We start from the raw sequence: 20,755 nt of genomic DNA, 5'->3' as shown, positions 1-20,755 counted from the left end.
TTTTTTTTTTTTTTTTTTTTTTTTTTAACTTAAATATGAAAATTTTCAAGTAAGTCCCATATATATTATCACTTTTCAATTTAATCTCTCATCTTTTAAAAATAAAATTGCACAATTTCAAAAGAAGGAAGATAATTATTATTTTTTTTCAATTTAAATATTTATATAAGTAGAGATATTTAAAATTATTTAAATTAAAGCTTTCGAATTATGTAATTAGTTCAAAAGAGTTCAAAAGACAATTTGCTATTCCGTGACATTTAGGGGTGTTTGGCACATAGATTTAGGAAACTTGGTTTACGAAACTTATGTTATTTGGAAATTTGGATTCGGAATGCAAATTTAAAAATACTGTATTTATAAAATTCATGTGATCTTCGAGCAAATGAATGATACCCGAATGAACTGAACTAACAGCCACAGATGACAGTGGAAACCCACACGAAACTCTTTTTTTTTTCCAATATTCATTCCGATAGTCCCCGTGAAATTTCAGACATCTTCAAAATTACATGGGACCGACCGACCGACCGACCAACCTAACTTCGCTCGACACCTCGATTTGATTACACAATTCTCCCTCTTTCTTTACCTCACCATTGTTGAAGAACCAGCAGCAAGAACAGTATAAAACAATGTTTTTTGGGTTGGACTTGCAAATGGAAGATAAGATACCTGTAGTTGTTGTGTTTGTAATATGAATCTTTCCTTCCTCTTCTTCTTCCTGCAATTTTACCTGTAGTCTAGTAGGCACTGGCAACTTCATTTCCTAGCAGAAGACCAAGCAAAATGTGATGAGAAACGAGAAACGAGAAACGTCGAGCTTCATTGCTTTCATTCTCATGAACTGTCGAAGCTGCCTTGCACGTTCGCCCGGTTTCTCTCTTTCCAGTTTTCACCCCACATTTTTGCTTCTGCGACTGCACGTTCTCTGTTTACGTCGCGGTTTTTCTGTGTTTCCCTTGCTCGTCCTGTATATGCAGGACTGTCTCGTAGAGACTCTTGTTGTTCTAACTCATCTAATTCCCATTTTCGACCAGACCCGCCTCCCGTGTCAATTCTGCTTAGCTCGGTACCTCCAGAGTTTCTGTAGTTTGTCGGGGAACAACATCCATGACCACGCTCATCAGGGCTATCCAATCCATCTGGCAAGCCTCTCCGCTCATCTCGGGATTGTGGAGTAGAAACACTCATTCGATTGCTTTGAGAAGCAGCTGTATTAGGATCATAAGTTTGCGAGGCTAAATACGTCAAAGCAGTAACGACGTCCCCGATTAGAGGTCGAGAAGCAGCCTGCTCTTGCAAGCACATTGCTGCAACTGCCAATGCCTGATAAAGCCCCCGTGTGGGATAACGACCTTGCAGCAACGGATCGGCCATCTTAGGGAACTTTCGACGATCTTTAAAAAGTGGCCGAGCCTGTATACCATTTGCCAGCAAAAGCTTTGGGTGATTAATACAAATTGAAATGCACAAAGAATGAGAACAGTAAAGAAAGCATACTCACCCACGCTACAAGATTATGCTCCCCCGGACCTCTGGTATTATCGATCGCCTTGCGCCCTGTGATAAGTTCAAGAAAGACGACTCCAAAACTATATACATCCGACTTGAGAGTGAGTTGACCAGTCATAGCATACTCCGGAGCACAATAACCATATGTTCCCATTACTCTCGTCGAGACGTGAGTCTTATCACCAACTGGACCTAGTTTCGCAAGACCGAAATCTGACAGCTTGGGATGGTAGCCCTCGTCTAGAAGAATATTGGACGACTTCAAGTCTCGATATATGACAGGCGGGTTCGCTTTGTCATGCAAATATTCCAATCCTTTTGCAGCACCAGCTGCGATCTTCATTCTAGTATTCCAATTCAAGGGCTCCTTATCTGGTGGAAAATCTGAAAATAGGTACAAAAAGTAATCAGAAAGGTTTTGAATAATACAAATTGATGGAGAAGTAAAGCTTCAACAGAATGTTTGTGAGATCCCATATTGGTCTTGAATGTTTGTGAGATCCCATATTGGTTGGAGAGGGTAATGATGGAAACCTCTCCCTAGCAGACACGTTTAAAACCTTGAGAGGAAGGACGGAAGGGAAAGCCTAAAGAGAACAATATCTGCTCATGATGGGCTTGGACTGTTACAAATGGTATCAGAGCCAAGTTCGAAACGGTGTGCTAGCGAGGACGCTGGACCTCAAAGGGGTTGGATTGTGAGATCCCACGTTGGTTGGAGAGAGTAACAAAGCATTCCTTATAAGGGTGTGGAAACCTCTCCCTAGACGCATTTTAAAATCTTGAGGGGAAGCCTTGAAGAGAAAGCCTAAAAATGACAATATCTGCTAACAGTGGACCTGGGCTATTACAGTTTGACTCAGAAGTTAGATTTAGCCCTTCATCCGGCCATGAGAGTTAACTCACTGTTAAAATAGATGGTGGGAGATACAAATTGATGAATTTGATGACCGCTATAACAACCCAAGCCCACCACTAGTAGATATTGTCCTCTTTGGGCTTTCCCTTCCAGGCTTTCCTCAAGGTTTTTAAAACACTGCTAAGGGAGAGGTTTCCACACCCTTATAAAGAATGCTCCGTTCTCCTCTCCGACCAATGTGGAATCTCACAATAGCAAATGAAGACCCCCACCCACCCCAACACATAATCTCTATGTGCACGTCTATGATGGTGTTGGTGGGAGCATCTAGCAAGCTAGTATGTCCTTTTGTGCTAAATTTGTGATTAAGATAGCTTTCATATTTGAAACTTAAAAAATTGTTCCTATCACAAGATGAAAGAAAAAGAAGGTATGGATATCAAACCATGTAAATGATCTTCCAACGACCCCAATGGCATGAACTCGTAGACAAGAAGCCGTTGATCGCCATCAGCACAATAGCCTATCAAGTTAACAAGATTTGGGTGATGTAACAGGCTAAGCATTAGAACTTCAACCAAAAATTCCCGATTTCCTTGAAGACCATTCCGGTCGAGCTGCTTCACAGCCACTGCCTGTACAAGAGCAGTCATTGAGAACTTATATTTCATGTCATAAATTTGTTTCACATATAAGGACAATCTAAGGATGTTGTCTCAATTGGGCAGGAGACTTTCACATGATCTGTGAAATCCCATATCGATTGAGGAGGAGAATGAAGCATTCTTTATAAGGGTGTGGTTTTAAAAACCTTAAAGGGAAGCCCGAAAGGGAAAGCACAAAGAGGATAATATATGTTAGCGGTGGGCTTGGGTCATTACAAATGGAATCGGGTGTCAGTGAGGATGCTGGGCCCTGAAAACGGGTGGATTGTGAGATCCCATATCAATGGGAGAAGAGAACGAAGCATCTTTTACAAGTGTGTGGAAACCTCTCTCATTTCAAAAACCTTGGGGGGATGCCCGAAAGGGAAAACCCAAATAGGGCAATATCTACTAACAGTGGGCTTGGACCGTTACATGATCGGTGCCCTTTACATCCATTGTCATAAATCATTTCAAGATAATGAACTTCCATATGTGAAAAACAATATCTTACCTGTCCCGTGCTCTCCAAGCGGCCCTTGTAAACCCGTCCAAACCCCCCTTCTCCCAATAAGCATTCAGGTCTAAAGTTCTTCGTCGCTGTAGCGAGCTCCCGAAACGTAAACGTTTGAGCAGCAATATGTGCCGTTGTTCCATCCTTTTGAACAGTTGGTTCGTTCTTAGCATCAGATACACTCCATGACTTCGATTTATCTATAAAAACTAGCAACTTAGACATCATGCCAACCATACAAAGCTAATTCAACTCACAATTCAACATACATTTTGCCCTTTCTATAGCCTTAATCATTTCACAATGTCAAAACATTCACAAAACATCACTAAGCCAAGAACAAGATAATGAGGAAGTTAACAAAAAGCAAAAAGATAAAAACAACAAAAATTTGAACGCCATTGAATTCTTCAGATCAAAACCACAAAAATTTCTCCAAAAAACCTATGAACAACGAAAACAGAACGAACCAGCAAATTGCCACAGTTCAAGGAAGCCATAGCCATGAAAACAAGCAAAACCCTAAAGAATTAACCCTAGAAAATGATAAGAACGCCATTGATTTATCACCTGAGCTCACTCTGCTAACACGATGAGACTGGGCAGTGGCGCCATCCTTAGCTGAATCCTTCTTAGTAGCTTCCTTTGCGCCATTACGATCGGAGGATCCAAAACAAGGAAAACAACCACCCATAATCAACTAAAAACAATCAAGAAAACCCCAAAAAACCCCAATTACAGGGCCGAATTAACTAACTTAAAGTGCTCATAATCATATCCAACCCCTTAAAATCGGTCCTCTTCCTCACCTCCTCCATCAAATCGCACTCTCCCCTTACAGGGAAAGATCGCGACGAACATTTCTGAGAAGCAGATCACCAAATCGAAGAAGAAACTGACATCGTGAAAGAGTAGCAAGGTAAAGAAAAAGAACTGCGAAAACCTTCTTTTTTCTTTTTCTTTTTTTTTGTTCCTTTTTCCTTTTTAAAAAATACTCGATTAAGTACCAAATATATATATATATGGTATTGAACTCAAACACCAAATCTGGGTGCAATTAATTTCTTAACTGCAAATCCATAACGAAATTATTTTAAACAATTTATTTATTTTTATTTCTACCGAAAAGGAAAATTAAAATATTATTTTTATTTTTATTATATATACTTACATTAACGGTCGAAGGAGTGGGTCCCACATTTGTGACGGACATTCTTAAACACATACTCTAAATCCCATTTTAATGCCTCTTATTATTCAATAAATAAATAAATAATATATACACACTAGGTACCTCGCTCATTAGTCACTAACCTCCTACATGGTCAACTGTCTCTCAGGCAAGCAGCATGGAGACGGTTGAGTTTGGGAAGTCTCGTTCACCGAAACTTGTACTTGAATTAGCTATTCTGACTTAAAGAAATCTCGAGCTAGCACAATAGAACATAAAGTCAAAAGTTTGGCTTGTTTATCTTCACGCATTATTGCTAACTATTTTTTTTTATTATTATTATTATTATTATTAGAAAAACATGCTTATTATCGCTAACTATCTTCACCTACTCTTATAAGAGGTCTGGTTCGAACAAGTTCAAATAGATTACTATACACACCTCTACAAAGGATGAGATAATTAGGCTGGGAGCGTTTTTCATCTTATTTTATTACATAAAATATAAATTAATAAACAAAATAGACATTAAATTGCCCTATAATAATTTATATATTTGTTTAATGGGTAATTATATATTTATTATTTTTTTAATTTCTGCCATTTTATATTTGAGGGATATCTCACATTATTTATTAAACATCATTTCTTTGTCCTCATCCTGTCGTTAAAATAATAATAATAAATTTAATTTTTTTTAAAAAAAAAATCTCCATTTTGGGCTTATTGGGCCTACGTTTACAAATACCTATTTTAGCCCAAGTTTCAACCCACATAAAATTTGAATTTTTAAGTGATTTAATTTTTAAAAAATATCAATTTTATAGAAAAAAAATCAAATACAATAATTTAAAAAATTATCTTAATTTAATTAGGTTTAAATTTTATTTATTTATTTATTCATAGGATGTCTATTTTTTTTTTCTCATTAAATTTTAAAATAAATTCGAATATCTAATTTTTTAGTCGAAAATACACGTCAATTATCGTTAAATTGTTCTTATTTTATCATCTGCATTAAAACTGGAAACTAATTAGTGGGATGTTGGGATTTATCCCATTTTCTTAGCCAAAGAATATATTCTTATTTTTTAAAAGAAAAAAAAAATCTGATCCAATCTTATTTATTGATTAGACATTGGAATATAAACCAATCTTTTTCAATGCTTACACACCACATTACCGTTGATGTATTGTTGCATAATTCCCACGAATTTCCCAATAAATCTTCTCGTGACGCTCACGTGGGCCCTACAAATTCCCTTTTTTTTTCTTTTATTGTTTATACTTTTAATTTCTTTACCTTGTATATTAAATAAATAAATAAACAAATATTTAAATATTATTGTTCTGATTATTTTAATATTCTAAATATTTATGTTTACAAATAGTCTAGCATACATAAATAAACGCAAGTAAATTATATATATATATATATATATGTATGTATGTATGTATGTATGTATATGTATGTATGTATATATATATATGTATATATGTCGTGGTGCTCGACTCTTGGTCTAAGGAGTAGAGACAAAATAAAAAAGATGTTCATATTCATTTTTTTCATTTTCGAGAATAATATCATCATAAAATCTTTTATCTTTCTTATTTAAATTATATTTTTTTAAAGAGCATAAAACTTTATACTTTTGGAGATAGTTGTCGGTATAACGACCTGACTTCTACAAGAGCTTTTCAAAATTTGATCGAGTTATAAATAATTAAAATATGAAGACTTTCGAAGCAAATTAGGATTAAATTTGGAATAATTAAGCCTAAAAAAACATAAATCCTTCCGATTTCAAAATGAAATAATGTTGGCATAAAATGTAAAAAAGAATGGGAAAACCGATGTGAAAATGAAACTCTATCGAATTCTTCGTGGTTTCTATAACAAAGATTGTCGGTCGCCTAGATGCTCGAAAAATAAAAAGTTTGGAAAATGCAATTATTGATGGGTGAACGACGGGATCTGATTGTTGGTTTGCTTCAGAAAGCAAAAATTAGGTTATGTTTGAAAGATGTTGGATTTCGGAAAAGTGAGACGAAGAATTCTAAAACAAAATGATCTTAGCTAGAACAACATGGTCTTAAACAATTTGTTTCAGATCCCTTGTTGATAAGAGTCAAACACTTGTTAGTTTGTGTTGAAAACGTTCCAACTCATATATCTGAATTTAAACAAATTCGAAATTATCCGATTTATGTGTCATATTCAAAATAAGCCAACACAGTTAAAAAAAAAAAAAAAAACGTACTAGAAGAGAAAAATTATGATACCGTTGTTTAAACATGTTGTCTAGGGTGGAGGTTACATCTCTCATATCATTGCTGTTATTCAAAATTGATCAAAGGTGCACACGCGTTAGGTTAGATCACCATCACACAGTGAATACTATTAAAGTCTTAAGACTAATAATCAACTTAAACCGATCAAATTTAATATAAATTAAATTAAATAATTAAATGTAATTAGATCCTTGATTATATCTATAGATGTGACTAGTAACTATTAAACTTACAAGATATCACTACTAACTTCTTTAAAACGATTTTATAAAGGCTTTAAAATAATTTCTCCATAAATCAACCATTAACCCATCAAAATAACCTTCTAAAAAAAATCTTTTTTTTTTTTTTTGGTAAAAATCAATTTATATCAATGGGAGGATATTAATTTACACCTTTTTGTCGTCTATGCATCAATTGTCACATGAACATAGATTTCTATGAAAAAAAATCTAGACCCATCATTTGAAAAATCACGAGTAAAATTAAAATATAATTTAATTAAATAATTATACGAAAATATGAACAAAAATATAAAATCTACCCATTAATTTTTTTTGTGGCCACAAAAAAGAACATTAAATTAAAGTTCATATATATATATATATATATAAATAAATATATATTTTTTTTCTTTTGTTGAAAGCATTGATACAAACTCTACGTAGAGGTAATCTTTCCTTGCAATAACCTCTCGAAAGCAACAAGACAAGAAAGGGGAAAACATAGATACTCAGCGGCGCAGCGATCAGAGCCAAAGGGCGCCGGCTTCCTTGAGCAATTTGTTGAGGCAGCCATTGAGGTGGAGGGTGATGATGGCATTGGCGGAGCCGACGAAGCGACCACCGATGAAGACGGCGGGCACGGAGGGGTTGCAGCCGAGGCGTAAAAGAGCCCACTCAATCTCCTTCCCTCTTGAGTCCTCGTCCAGCTCGTACACGGCGGGGCTCACCCCTTGGTCGTAAAACAGCCGCTTGATTGCATGGCTCATGCAGCACGAGCTCTTGCTGAATATCACCACCGCTTTCTGTGACGCCACTTTCGCTATCCGGTCCATTTCCTTTAATATTCTTGTGTTTTGACGCTCCGAAGCTCACCGCCGGGTGATTCTATTATCTCTCTTTCAAGAAGAAGAAGAAGACGGTTGGCTATGAGTACATGTTGGGATAATCACATATATATATATACATATTGTGAACTGTATCCTTTATTTTATTATTATTTTATTATTTTTTATTTTTTTAAAATATATATTTATATGTATTTTTTAAAATTTTAAAAACAAAATTACAAATTTATCGATTAACCTTTCAACTCATTTAGAATTTCGTTCAAAAGTCAAATACAATTTTAAAAATTTAAAACTAAATTTATAATTTAATTTTTTTAAATTATATATATATGGATTTGGATAAGGGCTAGTTAAATTTGAAATTGGGTAAGGATGAATTAATATAATAATAATAATAATAAATTATTCTGTTATTTAATTTTTTCAAAATTAGGGTTTTGACTTGGAAAAAAATTTGAAGCATAGTTATAAAAATAGAATAAATATGACGTATTTAACCAAAAATAAAAAAGAATTAATTAAAGAAAAGCAAAGGTGGGGGAGGAAAGGACATATTAGATATAGGGGAATTTTTAGCTTTACAAAAAATGGAGTTTTTCAAAAGAGTCTTATTTTGATAGCGAGATGTGTGGTTCGGTTTAAAAGTGAAATGATAAATCAACCGACAACTGAAAAATGACTTAGCTTAACCATAGCCCGACACGTATGAACACGACGAGATCAATTTTAATACCTATAATTTTAAAATTAAGTTAATTGATTCAGAAAAATTTCTTAGCTATAAATTTATATAAGGTAATATTTAATAAGAATTCGATTAGAAAATTTCAAGAAATACGATAAAAATTTTAACTCGACATGTATGAACATGCTCGGAGCAAAATACGACAAAATTTACAAGATCGATTTTAATACCTATAGTTTTAAAATTAAGTTAATTAATTTGAGGGAATTTTTAAGTTATAAATATTTATTATGTAATATTCTATTAGAAATTTTGAGAAGATTTTAAAATTAAGTCAATTAATTCGAGAAAATTTTCAAAAGCTTTCATGCTCGTTCTATGAGATCGTAACGGGTGTCTTATCAAAGTCGAGCTATATTCAGATCCATAACATGTATAATTTTGAGGAAAAAAATAAAAAAAAATATATTTTTTCGACAAGACAAACGAATGAAAGTTGAGCTCGGTTCCTCCTCTTTTGTTTTTCGCTCGGTCCCGAAATGAAAAAATGCAAGAAAAGTAAGAAGAAAACGAAAGCGAAGACGAAAACGATGATGTTGAAGAATGTCAACTATGGGTAAGAGAGAGAGAGAATAGGAATGTCGCCATAGATGCGAGGAGAGAGAAAATGATACATATGATCATACCATCCTACTTTATTTGTTTTTGTAATCTCAACGCCATTTTTCATTCCATAAGCTTCCATGAAATGATTCTTTACAGACAGAGAGAGACGTATGTGTTTAGTAATATTCTTCGATATTGTAAAACAGATTTTAAAATTTTATTCCATATATTCTAAGAATGAGAAAGAAGAAGAAAAGTAGAAGATGATTAATGAAAATGGCGGGTTGTAGTGAGTGTCATGTCGGTTCACAATTTTAGATTCCGCACAAGTTGTGTTCGGTTGGCAAATACAAACCTCACATAAAATTCAACAAAATCACAAAAACGAGCGAAAAATGTGTATGGGGCTCGAGTTTTGTTTAAGGTTTGTCATGTTAAGATCATGATGTTGCATAGTAAAAAATGTACGACCATGACACTATTCAAGATGGTCACCTATAAAGATGTCGATTAGTATGTCGGAGTGAGTTTGACTAGAGGGTCGAAGAAATTCAAAGTTTTGACTTTAATGTCATGTCTTATGAACGGGACAAACCTTCTCCTATGACCCGAGCTCGAAGACAAAAGAGATAAGAAGACACCGACCAAACCTAGCACGACATGGGCGACTAAAACAACTTATCAAATCTCTTTTATAGATCGAGTTACTCGGGTGACAAAGTGAATCCGACCAAGGGGAAATGGTGGCACATCCACGTGGAATATGTAACAGCCATTGGATGAGATAGGGTTAGGTGCTTACAATGAGTTGAGCTAAATATTTTTTAAAATAAAAAAAGAAAATTAAAGGAGAATAATTGGATTAAAAAACCTAAATAATGTGGAGAAAAGGAGAACAAGAACACGTGGAAAATAGCAATGGATGAAAGGCGAAATAATAATATTAATAATAATAATATTCGATGGGCATGTCAAAGAGTTTTTTATTTTGCAAGACATATCTCTTTTAGAGCATAAAATATATAGATATTATTCATCATCTTATATTCATTCGTTTTTTTGGTTGAAACTCCGTGTCAATACGATCAAATATGTTCGTTCTTTGGTAGAGGTAGAGATTATTTGGTCATCGACCCCATTTGTAACAGTCAAAATCTACTACTAGTAAATGTTATTCGTTTTGGCTCGTTTCGTATCATCAAAATGGCATTGACCACATTTGTAACAACCCAAACATACCACTAGTAGATATTGTCCGTTTGGCTTGTTACGTATTGTCATAGTGGCATCGACCCTATTTGTAACTGCTCAAGTCCAACGCTAGTAGATATTATCCACTCATTACGTATTGTCTTCAACCTCACAGTTTTAAAATACATTTACTTCCACCCCTTATAAAAAATACTTTGTTCTTCTCTCCAACCCTAAAGTGGCATCGACCCCATTTGTAACAGCTAAAGTCTACCTCTAGTAGATATTATTCGTTTTGATTCATTAGGTGTCGTCAAAGTGGATCGACCCATTTGTAACAGTCCAAACACACCACTAGTAGATATTAATCGATTTGTTTTTTTTTTTTTTTTTNTTTTTTTTTTTTTTTTTTTTCAATTGTGCCTCCAATTGGCCCTTAATGTGCGTATAGAATTGGATTAGGATTATTATTTAGATCTTATCCCCACAAATTTTTTGTATGATCCTTTTAGCTCATTGTCACATATGCAATAATAATGCAATATATGAATTGTCCTCCATCACCCAAAAATCATAAAATTCTCTTAAAAAAAATGTATTTTGTCCTACAACTATTTGGAAAGTTAGACTATTTTACGGTACTATTATGTTCGAGAAGATTTGATCCCTATCCCGGCACAATAGTAGAGTGCACTGGGAGAAGGTTCTCTCCCGACACGCCAATAGAGTGCACTGGGAAAAGGTTCTCTCCCGACATGGTCTAGTATCACAGTGTGATGTCCCACATTGGTTGGGGAGGAGAACAAAACTCTCTTCATAAGNTTTTTTCAATTGTGCCTCCAATTGGCCCTTAATGTGCGTATAGAATTGGATTAGGATTATTATTTAGATCTTATCCCCACAACAAAAACATAACAAATCTATCCCCTTTAATTTTTTGTATGATTCTTTTAGCTCATTGTCACATATGCAATAATAATGCAATATATAAATTGTCCTCCATCACCCAAAAATCATAAAATTCTCTTAAAAAAAATGTATTTTGTCCTACAACTATTTGGAAAGTTAGACTATTTTACGGTACTATTATGTTCGAGAAGATTTGATCCCTATCCCGACACAACAGTAGAGTGCACTGGGAGAAGGTCCTCTCCCGACACGCCAATAGAGTGCACTGGGAAAAGGTTCTCTCCCGCCATGGTCTAGTATCACAGTGTGATGTCCCACATTGGTTGGGGAGGAGAACAAAACTCTCTTCATAAGCATGGTCTAGTATCACAGTGTGATGTCCCACATTGGTTGGGGAGGAGAACAAAACTCTCTTCATAAGGGTGTGGAAACCTTCCCGTAACAAACACATTTTAAAGTCTTGAAGGGAAGCTCGAAAGGGAAAGCTTAAATAGGACAATATCTGCTAGCAGTGGATCTGAGAAGTCTTGAAGGGAAGCTCGAAAGGGAAAGCTTAAATAGGACAATATCTGCTAGCAGTGGATCTGAGTCATTACAAATGGTATCAGAGCCAGACATTGGATCATGTGCCAGCGAGGAGGTTGTTCCCTGAAGGGGGTAGACACAAGGCAGTGTGCCAGTAAGGATGTTGAGCTCCAAAGGGGGGTGAATTTGGTGGAAGTCCCACATCGATTGAAGAAAGGAACGAGTGCTAGCGAGGACGCTGGGCCCTGAAGGGGGGTGGATTGTGATTATTCTACATTGGTTGAGGAGGAGAACAAAACACCCTTCATAAGTGTGTGTAAACCTTCCCCTAGTAGACGCGGTTTAAAGTCATGAGGGGAAGCTCGAAAGGGAAAGCCCAACCTATCTGCTAGTGATGGATCTGGGTCGTTACACACAGTCATCCCCTCCTCCCTCTTATCCCGTGATTTTTCTGATTAAATAACATAACTTAGTTTTTGCAGGCCCTTGCTTTATGTCTCTGATCTCTAATGATGTGTTAAAACATATATTTAGCTATGTAAAATGAGTTAAAGCAAACTAACTAAACGTTACCGACAATAATTCTCGATGCATTTTTTACATAGGAAGAATCTTTAGTGACACCTTTTTTTACTTTTCCGACATTCNAAAGTCTTGAAGGGAAGCTCGAAAGGGAAAGCTTAAATAGGACAATATCTGCTAGCAGTGGATCTGAGTCATTACAAATGGTATCAGAGCCAGACATTGGATCATGTGCCAGCGAGGAGGTTGTTCCCCGAAGGGGGTAGACACAAGGCAGTGTGCTAGTAAGGATGTTGGGCTCCGAAGGAGGGTGGATTTGATGGCAGTCCCACATCGATTGAAGAAAGGAACGAGTCCTAGCGAGGACGCTGGGCTCTGAAGGGGGGTGGATTGTGATTATTCTACATTGGTTGAGGAGGAGAACAAAACACCCTTCATAAGTGTGTGTAAACCTTCCCCTAGTAGACTTCGGAGCGTGGATTTGGTGGCAGTCCCACATCGATTGAAGAAAGGAACGAGTGCTAGCGAGGACGCTGGGCTCTGAAGGGGGGTGGATTGTGATTATTCTACATTGGTTGAGGAGGAGAACAAAACACCCTTCATAAGTGTGTGTAAACCTTCCCCTAGTAGACGCGGTTTAAAGCCTTGGGGGAAGCTCGAAAGGGAAAGCCCAACCTTCCCCTAGTAGACGCGGTTTAAAGCCTTGGGGGGAAGCTCGAAAGGGAAAGCCCAACCTTCTCCTACTAGACGCGGTTTAAAGCCTTGGGGGGAAGCTCGAAAGGGAAAGCCCAACCTTCCCGTACTAGACGCGATTTAAAGCCTTGAGGGGAAGCTCGAAAGGGAAAGCCCAACCTTCCCGTACTAGACGCGATTTAAAGCCTTGAGGGGAAGCTCAAAAGGGAAAGCCCAACTCATCTACTAGTGATGAATCTGGGTCGTTACACACAGTCATCCCCTCCTCCCTCTTATCCCGTGATTTTTCTGATTAAATAACATAACTTAGTTTTTGCAGGCCCTTGCTTTATGTCTCTGATCTCTAATGATGTGTTAAAACATATATTTAGCTATGTAAAATGAGTTAAAGCAAACTAACTAAACGTTACCGACAACAATTCTCGATGCATTTTTTACATAGGAAGAATCTTTAGTGACACCTTTTTTTACTTTTCCGACATTCAATTCTCGATGCATTTTTTACATAGGAAGAATCTTTAGTGACACCTTTTTTTACTTTTCCGACATTCCATGGTGTCAAAAAAGCCCTGAATTCTTATAGCGACGATATATATTCTCGACGTTGATGTGTATACATACATACATATCCATAAGGAACCAAGTTGGGTTTGGTAAGGCCAAAATAACCCCTTCACCAACCCTGGCCCTTGGCTTCAGCACAGGGACGTTTATGCATGGCTCTTAACATGTCATGGGGGCATCCATCCACATAAAAACCAACGTTCATGCATGCATAGCCTAATGTTTTTTTGTCAGTGGGAGAGAGACCAGAATCTTTTAGGTTCATCTTTTTAAAATCATTTTCATGCCCTATAAAGAAATATACCTTTTTCCACTCATTTAATTATTATTTATTTTTTAAAAAATTAAAATTTTGAACTTTTATTTTAATATTATTAATTACCATTATTTTTCTAATCCAAGTAAACACTCACACCATTTTAGCATTTTAAGAGGAAATAAAAAAATAAATAAAAACATTTTATTTTATGTGGTGAGAGGAGGCGTCGAAACGGCATCGTATCACATGAAAAAAAATTGGATAACATTTGGGGACCTTACAGCATTTGGAATCCACCTCCCCACCATCATTTTCATTTAATTTTTTTTTTCAAATTTCAAGCCAAAAATAATTAAAACCAATAATTTCACATATTTCAAATATTTCAAATATAAATAAAAATATATTAGTTTTTCTGTCTAATTTTTATAAGGAATATTATAATTTTTAATGGTACTGTTTTAATTATTATTATTAAATGATATCAATTTTTTTATTTTTATTAACTAGTAAAATATCTATTTATTTACTTTTCCAATTGAATTGCAATTTTAAAAATAATTTAGATGAGTTGATGAATTTTTTAAATTAAATTTGAGTAAAATTTTGAAGTAAATTTATATTATATGACGAAAGTAATTCGAACTTTTTGAAAAAGAATGGATAATATAAAGTTTGGAAGGACGATGAAATGCGAAGGGTTAGGAAGGACAAGTCTCTATTTTCCGCATTACGATTGCAAAGATTCCGACGTTGTCGTTTCACTTTATATCTTCCCAATGCGACATGTCGAAAATGCAGCTGGAAATTACATATTCCTCCTTCCGTGACTTTCCTTCACCTGTTCAATATTCTTTTACCTTTCTTGGGGTAATTGGTCCATATAAATAGCCGGCCCTCCCGTTGGGTTCGAACTTGAGCTGAAAGCGGGTAGAAGAATGGAGAGAGTTAGAAGGATGGTTTCAGAGAGGCCGGTCGTGATCTTCAGCAAGAGCACGTGCTGCATGAGCCACACTGTGATGAGGCTGCTGAGTGGGTTTGGGGTTAACCCGGCGGTGCACGAGGTGGACCAGATCGCTCGAGGTAGGGAGATCGAGCAGGCTCTGTCTATGCTTGGCTTTAGCCCCACGGTTCCGGCTGTCTTCATTGGCGGCCAACTGGTCGGTGGAACCAATGAAATTATGACACTTCATCTTAATCGCTCCCTCATTCCCATGCTTACTGCTGCTGGCGCTTTGTGGGTTTGACCGCTGACCAATGCTTTTTATGCTTTGTCGGATAGTGTAATTTAGTGGATAAAATATCAATTACTATCTTAAACTGATATGAGTTTATTTTGATCGCTCGTTCACCTCATACAACTAATACACAATTGACTCAAATGGACCGAGTCATTTGGTCGGAATCTGTTTTTTCATTTTGAAAAACACAAAAAGTGATATAATCGACTGTCGTGTTGTATTAATAGAAAGTTTATGAAGACTGGTTTAGTTGGTTTTTGTTCAAATAGACTCTCATCACGTATGATCAATCTACGGTCAATGATAATTCAAAAAATGTTTTTTTTTTCCTTATGGGAAACAAAAAAAATGACATGATCGAGTGTCGTGTTGTATTTAGAGAAAGTACATGAAAGTTGGCTTGATTGATTTTTGTTTAAATAAACTCTGATCAACCGTCAATGATAATTTAAAATATTATTTTTGAGATTAATAATACGAAAGAATAGAAATTTGAATTTCTTAATCATATTGGTATGAAATAAAATAAATATGAAATTAAAGAATATAATTTAAGTAGTTAATAAGTCAATAAACTAAGATATAATTTAATTTATAAAATACAAATTATCACAAAGTATACAAAATTCAATATAAATATTATAAAAAAAAGAAAAGAAATATATATATGCTTAAATTTTTTTGTGAAATATAATTCGTTTAACTATTTTTAAATTGATTTATTAAAAATTAGTCATTAATCTTGCCATTAATTAATAATTATATTATCAACCAAACAACAATATACTTTTTAAATTATTTATTTGTCTTTTAATAAGGCCAGCCCAACAATAACTATTTGTTGGGCCCATGGAAGCCCACGACAGCGTCAAGTCCATGTTCGACACGTGAGAATCGAGATCGTGTAAAATCCCGATAAGCCTTTTTCCCGCTTGTTTTTCTTTTCAACGGCTCCAATTTCCAAGATCGCTGATAGTGTGGTCCCCACTTGGACAATAAAGGGTTAAATATCTATTTATTTATTATCTCCCTTTTATTTCATGATTTTAATAAAAAATAATAACCAAACCCAACCTAATTTAACTACCTAATTATATGTCATCATTAATATAAATATTATTAATGAGAGACATTAAATAAATATAAATATTAATAAAAAAAAGAAGTAATAATTTAGAACCGTCAAAAATTGAGTTAAATATATCTCCAATCACAAGTTGAGAAAAAAAATGAAAATAATTTTATTTTCCATTTTATTTTTTTAAAATATATTTATTAAAGTGAAAAAAAAAACCTAGAGACTATAGGGGCGAAAAGGAACAATTATATTAAAAAGAAATTAAATGCTGTGGGACCCAGCCCTCTCCCTCCAAAATCAACGGTTATTTCTCGTTCTACTACCTTCAGCCTCGTTTATCTGGTTCTTCACATGGCGCAACTTAGCGATTTACTTGTACCCGCCTATGCTTCCTTACAAGGTAAATGCTAAAGTACGCTGCCTTTAAGGTCACTTTCTGCTTCTTCTTCTTTCCTTGTCGCATCTGCATAATGGACGACTGAACCAAAAAGTATCTGATCGTCCTCAGAGTTACGCTTTTGTTTTGCAGGATTCATTGTCTTGTTAATTGATTTCTTCTTTCTTCTGGATTATTTCCGAGTTTTTCTATCACTATCCGCTTCCATTGCGGTTTTGTTTCACCGTAAATCCTCTGTTTCTGTGCTTCTTCGGGTTATGTGGCTGTGTTTCATAACTTCATCTGGATTCCAGCTGATGCTGTGGAGCTTCGTTTGATGGTAATATAGGTTGTTCTCTTGAAGCGCTTAGGGCTTTGGAGTGAGAGGAAGTTACTGGTGCTCACCGAGAAGTTTTAGTTCATGAAAATGTTCGGGTTTCGAAGACGAATGAAGCTCGGAAGGTTAGCGATTATGTCGGTTTATATCTGTTGTTATTTTTCTGTTGTGGCAATATGTGAAGCTTTTGTTAGATTTATTTGACTTCTGGAAAATCTTGAGTCGGTTCTTTCTGAACTATGCGTAAATTAGTTCGTTGCTTTGTTTTTATTTCTACTATTTGCTTCTTTATCTTGCTAACCGCGAAGCAACACGAATTAATGCGACCATATTTAGCCTATTTTGATTGAAAAAGTTATTTCGTAAACGTAGATTGAAAGTCCAGCTTTCGGATCCTGCTCAGGGAACTAGGAGTCCTATAAGACACCCCAAACGAGTGACCAGCTCTAATGTGAGGCTTCTTTTTTGCTGATTTAGATTCATGTTTGAAATAGAATAGCACATTTCTGAAGCTGTTTTTGCTTGTAGACTGAATGTGCTGCTGCACCTACAAGTAGGCATTCTGAAGAGCATGATGGCCAACGTGCTTCTGACGTTCCTCATACCAGTATTGGTGCTTTGGGACAGTCTGAGAATTGGATGGTCTTGTCAATTGCAGGGGAAAAACCAGCTCCTCGTTTCAATGTATAATTTTCTGTTTCAAGTCTTGATGTTGACATTAACGATAATGTTACATTGGTTTAGACGTACACATGTGATCTTTTAATGTGAAGAACGTGACCATTCCACCCCCCCACCCTTTTTTTTTCTCTTTCACAGCATGCAGCAACTGTTATTGGTAATAAGATGATTGTTGTTGGTGGCGAATCTGGGAATGGATTATTGGATGATGTACAGGTTGTGATTTTTTTTTTTTTTTTGGATCTGAGGGATTCATTTTTCTTTGCACCAACTGTGTACACTCAAGTGATTGCTTTGCCCGAGTGGATAGTGATTATATCGTTCTGTTTGCAGGTGCTTAATTTTGATAAATATACCTGGAGCACAGCCTCATCAAAGCTTTACTTATCACCTAGCTCACTGCCATTGAAGATCCCTGCATGCAAGGGTCACAGTCTGGTAAGTTGTCACAAGTAACAATAGATAGCGGGTGTGCGTGTTGGTATGTATATATTGTTGGAAATCTGTGTGTCCATGGAACTAAATCTCTAAAACTAACAGACCAGGCCGGTTTTTGAGTTGAGATTCATAGAGTGGACTTCTTTAAGTGAAAATATAAACCAAATGGGTAATTTCTGGACCCAAAGGATATTAGAGATTTATTTTAATGAGACGCTTACTTTTAGGATGAGGCATTATATGGTTCTATTGAACCATCAGTACCAGTTCCTTTTAGGTAAACAGACTTATTGACTGGACTACGCTTCTGATATACCGAATTAGAGCAAGAGAAATGCCATCAGCAAGATCTTAGATTAAAACATTCTTTATGGAGATGAGTTCTAATGCACAATATTATCATTTATTCATTTAACCCAGGGTGATGGGACACTCTTTATGACATCTCATAATCTATGTTTTCTCAACTTTTATTTTCGAAAAGGTTTCATGGGGGAAGAAAGCTCTCCTGGTTGGGGGCAAGACAGAGCCAGGAAATGAGAGAATTGCAGGTTAATATTCTAGTATTAATATTGATATTTCTTCTCTTTTGTTTGGTAATCTGATCTTTGTGGTCCTTGCAGTCTGGGCATTTGATACAGAGACAGAATGTTGGTCGCTGATGGAAGCCAAGGGAGATATACCTGTACTAGTCTTTGTTACTCGAATTCATTACACGCATGTATCAAATGGTTTAGTGATGATTGATTCCATTAATCCTTTGAATTCTTTTTTTCCTTTTCAATTTTGGAATCTTAATCTTTGGAAATATCAACTTGAAATTAAATATAGGCCATCTAATTTTGATTGAATATTTTTAAATTCGATTTCATGGTTAATTCTAGTTGATATCATTTCCCCCCCAGTCTTAGTTTTTTGGAACGCTGTGAACACACAAATGGTAGCTTGCTGAGGAGATTAATTGTGAATGATAGCAAAGTTAAGCAACTTTAATTATTGCAGGTTGCTAGAAGTGGTCACTCTGTAGTTAGAGCTAGCTCTGTCTTAATCCTCTTTGGTGGTGAAGATAGTCGGAGGAGGAAACTCAACGACCTTCACATGTTTGACCTTAAATCGTTTACCTGGCTCCCTCTACATTGCACGTGAGTTACTTTGGCGTTGGTTGAGTTATTAGTATAGTTTTTTCGTGAAGTTTTGCATAATTGATGCTAATGTAATTCCAAGAGACCCTTTAGTTTACCATTTTCTTTTACACTATTAGAGATGTTAGATGTTTTCTTCTTCTTACATTTCCTTATCTATGTCAGAGGAACAGGACCATCTGCAAGATCCAACCATGTGGCCGCTCTTTATGATGATAAAACTCTACTTATATTTGGAGGGACATCAAAATCCCGGACCCTGAATGATTTATACTCACTTGACTTTGAGACAGTATGTAAATATGCTTTTCCTTACAAAGCTAACCAAGTCTATAATTCAGAACATCATCCGAATATAACCCTGATTGTATGTAGAACTATTTTGTTCCTTGGGCAGATGGTGTGGTCAAGAATAAAGGTACGGGGTTTCCATCCATCACCTAGAGCTGGTTGCTGTGGTGTTCTCTGTGGAACTAGATGGTGCATAGCAGGAGGTGGAAGCAGGAAAAAAAGTATGTTCATGGTCTAAGAAGCAAACAATAATACTTACTCCACAATTACATGATGTAGTTTTTTTTTTTTTACCATGAACTGATTTTCCTCTCTCGTTTTCCCCCCCTGTTCTCAGGACATACAGACACTTTAATCTTTGATGTACTGAAACATGAGTGGTCTGTTGCTGTCACGTCTCCTCCATCTTCTGTCACCACCAATAAGGTGAGTGGTGAAAATTTTGATTTTATTTGTTGCTGTATGTTGCCCACATTTGCTATTTATTGGATCTTTATGATAATTCCCTCCGGGAAGGAAAACTGCTAAAACCTTCTTAATGTATCTTTATTATTGTTTCATACAATTCTTGCAGAGAACTTAGTGGATGTTGCACATTTTTGTTATAAGAATTTTATGTTTGAAGCCTGCAAAACATTCTTTTGAAAAACACAACAGTTACACTGCTATTCAAATTAGGGCTAAATCTTTTTCATGATAGCCTTTAGATTAAACAATTTTTTTAACACTATTTTTCTAGTAGTCCACAGTCACACTGTTCATGTTGGTCTTGCATCGTGCTTGTATAATCTCTTCAATCATAAACCAGCTATTGTAAATACAGTTTTTTATTCTTAAAAAACTTAATTCTTTTCGAGAAGCAATCATTTCAAGATAATATAGTGTGCTAATTACAGATCACTTAATTTGTGTGAACCACTATTCTTGGATGAATACTTAATATAGATATGTTCTTAGGGTTTCAGCTTAGTGCTCGTGCAGCACAAGGAGAAAGATTTACTTCTTCTTGCATTTGGGGGATCCAAAAAGGAGCCATCAAATCAGGTAAGATTCAATATTATATTAGGTATTATTCTTTACTCACTAAAATTTTAAATTACATTTTTTTTTTTTTTTTTTTTTTTTTTTTTTTTTTTTTTTTTTTTTTTTT

At 35.4% G+C, this 20,755-nt stretch overlaps 4 protein-coding genes across 4 annotated transcripts in view; 2 read left to right on the top strand and 2 right to left on the bottom strand.

The window, feature by feature from the left end:
• Nucleotides 1–346: 346 nt before the first annotated feature.
• Nucleotides 347–4,495, bottom strand: LOC111472284 (serine/threonine-protein kinase PBL27-like). Its single transcript, XM_023117932.1, has 5 exons — nt 4,103–4,495; nt 3,533–3,732; nt 2,820–3,009; nt 1,508–1,899; nt 347–1,419 (listed from the first exon to the last, which is right to left on the bottom strand). The coding sequence occupies exons 1-5, from the start codon at nt 4,224–4,226 to the stop codon at nt 841–843; spliced, it is 1,485 nt and encodes a 494-aa protein (XP_022973700.1). The 5' UTR covers nt 4,227–4,495; the 3' UTR covers nt 347–840.
• Nucleotides 4,496–7,628: 3,133 nt separating this feature from the next.
• On the bottom strand, nt 7,629–8,148 carry LOC111472287 (monothiol glutaredoxin-S10-like). The gene has a single exon (XM_023117936.1). The coding sequence runs from the start codon at nt 8,050–8,052 to the stop codon at nt 7,744–7,746; it is 309 nt and encodes a 102-aa protein (XP_022973704.1). The 5' UTR covers nt 8,053–8,148; the 3' UTR covers nt 7,629–7,743.
• Nucleotides 8,149–14,944: 6,796 nt separating this feature from the next.
• On the top strand, nt 14,945–15,422 carry LOC111472302 (monothiol glutaredoxin-S2-like). The gene has a single exon (XM_023117956.1). It carries the CDS (start codon nt 14,960–14,962, stop codon nt 15,266–15,268), a length of 309 nt encoding a protein of 102 aa, XP_022973724.1. The 5' UTR covers nt 14,945–14,959; the 3' UTR covers nt 15,269–15,422.
• A 1,389-nt stretch (nt 15,423–16,811) lies between these two features.
• The window catches only part of LOC111472293 (acyl-CoA-binding domain-containing protein 6-like), a 6,127-nt gene continuing 2,183 nt past the window's right edge, over nt 16,812–20,755 (top strand). The window contains exons 1-12 of the mRNA XM_023117948.1: nt 16,812–17,178; nt 17,426–17,504; nt 17,582–17,737; nt 17,873–17,950; nt 18,068–18,172; nt 18,657–18,723; nt 18,796–18,857; nt 19,175–19,314; nt 19,480–19,606; nt 19,712–19,826; nt 19,943–20,031; nt 20,563–20,649. Coding sequence (XP_022973716.1) covers nt 17,138–17,178; nt 17,426–17,504; nt 17,582–17,737; nt 17,873–17,950; nt 18,068–18,172; nt 18,657–18,723; nt 18,796–18,857; nt 19,175–19,314; nt 19,480–19,606; nt 19,712–19,826; nt 19,943–20,031; nt 20,563–20,649 — 1,146 coding nt within the window. The 5' untranslated portion in view covers nt 16,812–17,137. The remainder of the gene's footprint in view (nt 17,179–17,425; nt 17,505–17,581; nt 17,738–17,872; nt 17,951–18,067; nt 18,173–18,656; nt 18,724–18,795; nt 18,858–19,174; nt 19,315–19,479; nt 19,607–19,711; nt 19,827–19,942; nt 20,032–20,562; nt 20,650–20,755) is intronic.

Source organism: Cucurbita maxima, unplaced genomic scaffold, assembly GCF_002738345.1.
Source record: "Cucurbita maxima cultivar Rimu unplaced genomic scaffold, Cmax_1.0 Cma_Scf00069, whole genome shotgun sequence".
Classification (NCBI taxonomy): domain Eukaryota; kingdom Viridiplantae; phylum Streptophyta; class Magnoliopsida; order Cucurbitales; family Cucurbitaceae; genus Cucurbita; species Cucurbita maxima.
Note: the sequence above shows the minus strand (reverse complement) of the source record. Positions and strands in the feature narration are given on the sequence as shown.